The 9,038-nt window shown below is 46.8% G+C and overlaps 1 protein-coding gene across 1 annotated transcript in view; it reads right to left on the reverse strand.

Moving 5' to 3' along the window:
• ZSCAN25 (zinc finger and SCAN domain containing 25) overlaps positions 1-8,819 on the reverse strand; it is a 10,688-nt gene extending 1,869 nt beyond the window's left edge. The window contains exons 1-5 of the mRNA XM_008057126.2: positions 8,738-8,819; positions 7,917-8,350; positions 5,569-5,773; positions 4,894-4,985; positions 3,599-3,722 (exon numbers count right to left, since the gene is read on the reverse strand). Of these exons, the coding sequence (XP_008055317.1) occupies positions 3,599-3,722; positions 4,894-4,985; positions 5,569-5,773; positions 7,917-8,303 (808 nt within the window). The 5' untranslated portion in view covers positions 8,304-8,350; positions 8,738-8,819. The remainder of the gene's footprint in view (positions 1-3,598; positions 3,723-4,893; positions 4,986-5,568; positions 5,774-7,916; positions 8,351-8,737) is intronic.
• Positions 8,820-9,038: the final 219 nt, after the last annotated feature.

Here is a 9,038-nt window from a genome sequence, read left to right on the forward strand (position 1 = left end):
CAAGGTCATTAGAAGATAAAAAGAAACTGACATTATGTGCCTCCTTCTTTGCTAAAATATGAAATACACAGATATCACATTGGATTTACTCTTTTGTTTTGTAAACTTTTCGAGAAAACAAAAGTGCACAAAACATAAACGTAGAGCTGAGCTTTCAGGACAGATCCAACTGTGTAAGCACCATCCAGATCAAGAAACACCACACAAGCAGCCTCCAGAAGCCCCTCCCCACCTCTCCACTGCTACCCCCTGCCCCCAAGACGAATATACTGCCCACATGTTTTTCAATCTGTTCTTTAACTTTATGTACTTGATTCACACATGGTTTCTGGCTTCTTCTGCCCAATATTATGTTTGTGAGATTCACCCACGCCATGATGTATAGATGCAGTTTGTTCTTTCTCATTGATACATAGTATTTCGCCACAAGACTATATTACGATCTATTTATTTCTTAATTTGTTAATTTGGGTAGCTTCCAGTTTTGAGGTGTTAACAGTAAAAATTACAATAAATGCAATGCATGAACCTCAACTAGATCCTGGGAACCCAAATGTAAATTAAATATTATACCTATGGAACTTAAGCTTAGTTTCTTAGGTGGAATTATAATACTGAGTTATGTTGGGAATGTCTCTGTTAGGAGATACATGCTGAAGTGTTTAGGAGTGAAATATCAGGATGTCTCCAATTTACAAATCATTCCAGAAACACACACATTTTATAGATTACCATGGCATATGCTAACAACTGTTAAATCTAGATAAAGGTATACCTGCACTAGTCTTAGCTTTTCTGTATGTTTAACAATTTTTATAATAAAAGTTCAAAATATAAAGCTGGGGGGAAAATAGAACAAAAATGTATGGGTAAAGATAAAGACATGGGGAACAAGAAGCAGTAGTGGAAAGAGAACTGGTCAGAGATCTGGTTTTGAATATTGTATTGGCTGCTCAATTGGAAAAATCAGTTAACCTCTCTGAGCCTTATATTTTTCACCTTCAAAATGGATTACGCACTCATGAGGTTTGCTGCATGCACAGAGCAGGTGTACAATGGTTAGGTAGTAATATTTTTAGTCCTCAGACCAGGAATTTCCAGAGACTCTCCACTTGGATCTCAAACTCAACAGGCAGAACCCTCCATTCTCTTCTTCCCCTTAGGAAAACATTTCCCTCCCTTTCTGACAGCAGCAACATCATTTCTTCAATCCCCTAGCCAAGACCACAGCCTCCTCTCTGACTCTTCTCTTTCCTCTCTGCCAATGTGTGACCCATCCTTGGAAACATGTTTCAGTACACCTCCTTTTCACAGCTATCCAGCCGGTTCCTGCTCTTAACCTTATGCCTGCATTACTTCAACCCTCCATGCTGACTGTATCCCTCAAGTTAAACTCCCACATTACTCTGTGTTGGAAACTTTTAAAACAAAGAGCCACAGTTCTCATAGCTGGCCTGACTCTACTTACTCTAACCTCTTTTTTACTCTTTTTACTCCTCTGAACACTCCAAGGCCCTGACCATCCTGGGAACCACCCAACAGATTCCTCTGTTCAGTGTGTGCACAATCATATTCCAAATCCCGCCCCTCCTATGTCTCCACCCTCCCCCTCACCGTTACTACAATTACAATCTAGACCACAAGGTCTACAGTTAATCATTGTAGAACTAATGAGAACTGACTAGGAGCAGGAAGGGATCTGAGCAGCCATCTAACCCACATCTTCCCCCACATGTCATCCTCTTTAGAGATGAAGCGGCTAGATCCAGCCCCAGACAGCAATCGTGATACGAGCATCTCAGGAAGACATGAAGGCTGGGACAGCTGGCAACTGGGATGCTTGGGAAATGGACCTTACCCTCAGCAGAAACACTTAGGCATGCGCTTGGCTTGTCCTGAAACACTGAGCTGGTAAGAGGACAAGCACAGAACCAGAGTTCCCAAAACAGTCAGAAGTTGCCAGGAGGATATAAAAAGCCCTTGAGAACAGGAGGGCAGAACCCTGATCCAACAAAGCAGCATCACCAGCAGAGGTACATCCCTGAGGGGGACTGAAAGGCTGAGAAAGCACCTCTGTCTGGGGTGCGTCACTCGAGCCCCTGCTTTGCGCGGAATCCCTGAGAGTTCCCGTGTCTTTTGCCATTACAGCAGTCACACATCTCTACATAAAATATGCTGGCATCTCTTGGCTACTCATGACACTGTTGAGCTGTGACATCCTGGTCCTGAATCCAGGTCTCCCAACACCCTGGTACCTCTTACTTCATTCCATAATAACCATAATTACATGGACAGGGCCTCTTCACCTAAAGTCTAAGACCCCAAGACACAAGGGCCTTTATTTTTAACTCTTCACAGTAACCAGTGGAGCACAGTAGGTGCCAAATCCATCTCGGTGGGCAAAGAAGCGAATGAATGTCGATGGACTCATAAAAGAATCACACAATAGTATTTATACAACTCACAAGATGATCTAACTCTCTCATGGTTGCATATATTATTTCCTTTCATCCTCATGGCACCATGAGACTGTGTCCTCTAAGAGATCCATTTCATGGCTGAGTAAACTGAGGCCTGAAAAGGTCAAGGGAGATGCCCAAAGTTACAGTAGTGGAGCTAGGATGGATTCTCTTGTGCCCTAAAGGATTCACAAGGACATTCCTGCTCATCCTTCAAGGTATTTCAGGATGAGGAAAGTGGAGGTAGGGTCAGTACAGAGGGGTTGTCAGCGTATAACTCACAAGGAGGTATAAAAAAGGAGGAAAATCAGAGGGGAACAAGGAAAATTCCTTGCCCAGTCACGTGGTTTCCTCTCCCTGCTGCCCTCCTCACTCCACCCACAGAGATTCTCCACCTCACTCTTCACCCTGGCAGTCCCCAAGCCCACAGTGCCCTCTGCCTGCAGGCCCTGCAGGCCCTCAACCTGCGCTTTCCTCACTCTCTCTTGCACTCCTCCTCCTGTGAGCTGCTGTCCTGGGCACGATGACCACATCCCCCAAGGCTCGGATCCCAGGTCAAACCCAGCCCCCACCTGAGGCCCCAGCAAGGCTCTGGCTCCCTCTGTGACTCGGGCCCACACTGTCTTCTCCCATTGCTAAGGCCCCATTGTGTGTCCTCGTGTGCTCCTACACACACACCACGTGTCCCGACAGTTTCATGATGTCAGTGCTGCCCACTTCCTGCACCAACACAAAGCTACTGAGAGAGGCCTGCACGCAGAGAGTGCTCCATAAGCATCTGCTGAATGAACGAGATCAGATGCTTCATTTTTTGCTGTTATTCTCTTGCTCTCAAGCCTTCAGTACCCTTCAATCACGGGACACAGAGCAGGTGTTTGGGGAACCTAATCACCGACCTGTCTTCAACCAGGATACCAGCCTCTCATTTTCCTGCTCCATCGCCTGGCTCCTCTCTCAACACAAGAATGCACCAATCCAGCTCCTCCCTCCCCCGTCCTGTGCTCTTTCCTCTGGACCCATTTGCTTGTCTGCCATGAAATCCCCTTCCTTTGCCAGGAGCAGTAGGGCTAGGGCAGGAAGCCTGACCTGAACTTCTGAAACTCCTCAGTTTCTCACCTATGGGGTGAAGACAGTCTTACCTGAAGAGACCCCACAGTCCTGTGGTTCCACGTACTCCCCAAAGCAGTCTATCTGGGCTGGGGTCACGTGCCTCCACTCCTCCTCAGGGAAGGCCAGGGCCATATCTTTAAATGGCCCCAACCCCTGAAACAACAGGAGATTGTTGCAAGTAAAGACAGAACCCTGAGAAGGAGCGATCTAAAAGCAGGAGCAGACATGTGGGATGACCAGAAGGAAGAGCAGAGCAGGAGACACAAAAACTCCCTCCCTGTTGCCCTGGGAACAGAACTGCCTCCCTCCCAACAATGTGATGAGCGCAACTGACTTGTCTGAGTCACTGCATTTTGACCCTCAGCTGCAGTGGCTCAGCTTGCCCCTAACAACCACAGTGCCCCAGTTCCACTCTGCAGGCACCCCCACGCACAACTTATGCTTGACAGAGCCTGGGAGCTGCCATTTACCTTACCTCAGGTAAGTTCAGATTCAGGCAAGCCCCATCTTAAGAACAGCCCCATGTTAAAATAAATGCATTCCCATTTTCTCATCCACTACACCAAAAACTATTAAGGTAGAAGAGGAAGAGCCAACCAATTAAAAAACACCGATATCACTCCATACCCCATGTTCCTGGAAAACAGGAACAGGTTATGCTGCTGGCATGAAATCTTGCCCAAATACAGCTTTAGCTAGGTCCGACTTGACTCACTTCTTTCTTTCTGCCAAACAATACCTTTTCTGCTTCAAGGGACACTTTAAGACTCACCCTCTTCAGAAAGATGCCCCCATCCCATCACTTCCCTGGTAGTGTACAGCACCCTGTGGCAGACAGAGTGCCCCATCCATGCTTCAGTTACCCCACCTGTGGCAGGTGAGCCACGTTAACAAGGCCCCAACACCTGGTGTGGCCTGCGTGGCCTGTCAGCACTCCTAGGAGCCAACCCTGAGTCAGCCACATTCCTGCTGATGCTGGGGTGGGGGCCCAGAGAACAGCAGCAGCAGATGCATCCATAAAGGACATCCACAAAGAGTTCTTCATCTCGGGGCCAACCCTCAGGACCTAGACAGTCCTGTGGGGTTTCTACTCAAGTCTTTCTCTTCATGATTCTAAGAGTCAATCTGTGGCTTAGGGTTCAAACATAAGGCTCCACACAAATCAACAACTGGGGATGGGGGGTAAAGCAGAGAAGACAATGCCATCAGGTCCACCAGGACTAGAAAGAGAGCATGACTCAACTTTGTTGTGTAGAGAGACCTTGGGGAAGGTGAACCTCCATAAAGCAACACCATGATCTCCAGAAGAGCAGTCACAGCTCACCTGGGATCCAGACGTAAAGAATCCAGCTGCCATCTCCTGGTCTCTAGTGTTCACGGTGGGTAGGCCAGGACCCGTCTGAAGAACAGGCAATGCTAAGCAGGAACAAAAAGCACAAGAAGGATCAATGCAGTCATGCAGTTACTTCATTCAAAGGTGTCCCCTACTTGACACACACGACCTCGGGAACCAGGAAACTCCAAACAGAATCACTTTAGTGCCACACTTTCCCACACACACAGAGGTTGGGGTGTCTCCTGCCCTATTCTCAGCTGAGAAGACTGCCCAGCCCTGTCCCTTCAGAGTATTCATGCTATCTCTCTCATCACATTCTGAGAGTCAGTAAGAAAACAGCATATTACTTCTAGGAATATGGTTTGTCTGCCCACTTGAAAACTATTCCTATGATTCAACTGAGTATTTCCTAGTGGTTTCTGAAAGGAATCTGAGGGAAAGAAGGAGAGAAACACTGAGAGAACATGATCCAGATATCACCTCCCAAAACCAGGGTCAAAGCAGAGGAAACAATTTCACTTCATCTATTTCCTACGAAAGTTGAGGAAAAGCCAAGAAAATTCAGAATTACACCTTGTAGGTGACTCAGTTTATTTACTGCTGGGTTTCTGAAGGGGGTCGGCTGCAAAGCACTTTTCAGTGCACTCACTGTTTGCACCTTACCCTGCTCCTGGAAGGCCTGTGTTCCGTCTCCAGGGTTCTGGCTGAGCTGCTCCTCGGGTCCTTGGTCTAGGCCTTGAACTCCTTCTCTGTGGGGCATCATCCCCCACTCGGGCTTGACCTCCACTGGTCCCAGGTGGACACCTGGTTCCCAGGTGCCTCTGCAAAGTGCTGTCTCCTCCTGCTCTCCCTGCACATGGCATGGAACCTAAGAACAGTTCCCAACACTGGTTAGAACGAGGCGTGGACAAAGCTGTAGTGAGAGAGTTGAACTAAAACCTAAAAAGAGAGCCAAGAAAAGAACCATTCCAGCTTCAGGGAATAGGAAGGAAACTCCAGCTGAGCTCTTCTCCAGAACATCAGTGAGGAGGTGAAAGGAAGCTAAATCCCTGCATCAGGCCTTGAGCAACTTTTATCTGTCTGTGCCATTTGACAAGCATCCCTTCTGCCTGCCTTGATACTGATCAAGTTTCGCCATGAATAACATCACAGAGAGACCGAATACTGTCCTGCTAAGAACTTAAGCACAACACACTCACCCACTGGAAAAATGTTTTTCTCAACTGCAGAAGGTAAAAATAATGCAAAGACTGGACATTGTTTTTGTTAAGCCCTGGCCAGGCCACATGTTCACTGAGCTACAACTGCCATGTCTACCTAAGCTTTGGTCCCCTCCCCTACCTTGGGGAAGTGAATCTTCTCTCTCTAACTTACTTTCTCAAACAACTGTTGAAACGAAGTACCTATAAAAACCTAGAATAAACTTAGCTTAGCGTAGTCTTTTTGCCTCATCATAGCCATTTTTGGCTTTACCCCTGATATGCTTTGAATCTAGCACAGATTGGAGATAGATACATTTCCAATAGGTAGGTTTTAGGAAGCATTCAGACCTTCTACTACAAGCCAAGAAGCAGCCTAACCTACCCCCTCAGCCAAATCTCCATCAGATATAAAGCCAGGATAGCCCAACAGCTCAACCTTTCAATTCACAGTTTAGCATAATAATCTCTAGGAAACTTCTCCAGTTCCTTGTCAAGGCAAAAGATCAAAGATCATCCCTTGGCTGGCCAAAACCACAGAAATGATAATAGACCACCTTTTGGTCAAGGAGTTTATGGATTGCAAATGTCTAACAAGTCTGTTGCAGGAAAACCCCCTTCCCTTGTCTCCTCTCATCTATATTCCACCATCATGGCAGCAATCATATGACTAACCCATCCATCTGCCTGCTGTCCATCACCTGACGTCAGTACCTGTGCTCACCTGCCCCTTTGTGATGATGTGAGCAGACCACCACCCAATCACCTTAATGACCTGCCCCATCCAAGGGAAATGGTTAAAAGGACTCAACCACGAGAAGCCATTTTGCCACTGCCAGACCATCGCTGCCATTGCCTTGCTAAGCTATGGTGTGGCCATGTGCTCTTTGAGCTAAGGCCAGGTCATATTTCCTGGCATTGGCCCCCTTCCCTACCTTGGGAAGGTGAATTTTCTTTTTATCTCTCTCCCTCTAATTTACTTTTAAATAAACTATATTCCAATCTAAAAAAAGAAAAGAAAAGAAATGCAAAGCCTGGATTATGCAGTGAATTAACTAATGGGAAACAGGTGCTCTACAAAGAGCAAGGAAAATAGGAAAGCCTCTCACACTGAGATGCACTCACAAAAACAAGGCCCTTTCTGGTCTACTTTTAAGCTTCTGAGTTGGAAGTAGAAGAAAAATTCTCTTAGGATTCTATAGGAAAACAAGAAGTCGGGGTGATGAGTGTGGGAGGCTGAACTACAGAATGACTGGGAATCGTGAGCAAAACAGTAACATCAGTCCTGCTCTCCTTTTCCAGCCATCCGTCAGGTGACTGTACCAGAGTGACAGAAAATAGCCAGAGTCCTGAGGAAGCATCTGTGGTGCAAAGTCACTTGGTGTCATCAGAACAGCACCACAGAATCACTACAGAAGCCCTATGAGCCAATGCCCCAGACACAGAAACAGCACTCTTCTCTGGAAGAATATTCACCAAGCGGGATTCCCTGCATTCCCAGAGTCATCTCTGCCCAAAGTGGGGTTGGGCCTATGAAGAACCCCCAAAACAATTACAACTGTCTTCTTTGTGCCTGATGCTCACAAAGGAAATATGGCCAGGCCTCTGCCCTGATGACCAAACAGAAACTTCAGACCCTTCCCCACCCAGCTCTACTTGCTAAAAACTCCACTGTCCTCCAAAAAGTATCTCAGGGCATCTGGAAGGGAGGTGCTATCCCTCAACCACTCCCACTGCTTCCTAAATCTTTCAGTTCTTTAAAACTCCCTTCCCATGTCAACAACACAAGGCCTGGATCCCCTTCTCACCCACCGCCTTGGCCTCCAGCGCTCTTTCTGTCAAGTCCTCCACCAAGGCTGCCAAGGCCTTGCCACTCTCCGGGCCATGCTCCCGAATCCAGGTGTAGAATTCACGGGGCAGGATGGTCAAGAACTGCTCCAGCACTAGCAGCTCCAGGATCTGCTCCTTGGTGTGCAGCTCGGGACGCAGCCACCGACGACAGAGCTCTTGCAGCTCCCTGAGGGCCTCCTGGGGTCCAGCTGCCTCCTGGTAGCGGAACTGCCGAAACCTCAGGCGAAAAGCCTCAGGACTGGAGTCTTCCCTTCCCCTGCCCCATGGCAACTCTTTCTCCAGTTTCACCACAGGAACACCCATTTGCTGCTGAGGGTCTTCTGCCATCCCCGGTCGCTCTTTAAGCATCTTCACACTCCCTCCCAGGAGACTGAGAATGACAGCATAAAATGACCCTTTGAGAACATGAGACACATGAAAGATCAGTTCATCCCGGTTCTATCTAAATCAATGAATGCTCAGCTGGAGAACATGGCTATTACTTTCTATGAGGCATTTTCAGAGTACAGATCCTGAAAGTCATATCAATTCAATATAGTAAGTATTTGCTAAGCACCTATTGGGTACAGAGAGCAAATGTGTAAGATTTAGCTCATACCCACAAATAGCTTAGGATCACTGGGGCAATCAGGGAATAATACAAAATGGACTATAATTAGGTTAGTCACCAGGGTCCACTCTTCCAGTATTAAAGGAAATATTCAACACACATATATACATACATGCTAGGCATGCAAACTCTAAAAATACAATGCAGAGCAAGAACAAGACAAAGAGCTTGCCCTCTTGAAACTTACATACCGGTACAGCAGACTAAAAAAAATCAAACATAAGCAAATTTTTAAAAATACAAGTGGGGATGAGGTCTAGAAAGAAGGTAAGTGAAGGTGCTCTGTTAATGGGGGACAATGGACTTGGAGAAGGTTTTTCTGAAGACATGATACTGGGCTGAGACCAGAAGGAGGAAAATGAGCCAATCATTCAAACACTCAAGGCAAAAGCCTTGAGGCTAGAAAATTTTTTTTTTTTTTTTTTTTGAGTTGGAGTCTCACTCTGTCGCCCAGACTGGAGTGCAGTGGCGAA

The sequence above is a fragment of the Carlito syrichta genome, unplaced genomic scaffold (assembly GCF_000164805.1).
Source record: "Carlito syrichta isolate Samal-C Ts95f unplaced genomic scaffold, Tarsius_syrichta-2.0.1 Scaffold302779, whole genome shotgun sequence".
NCBI lineage: Eukaryota > Metazoa > Chordata > Mammalia > Primates > Tarsiidae > Carlito > Carlito syrichta.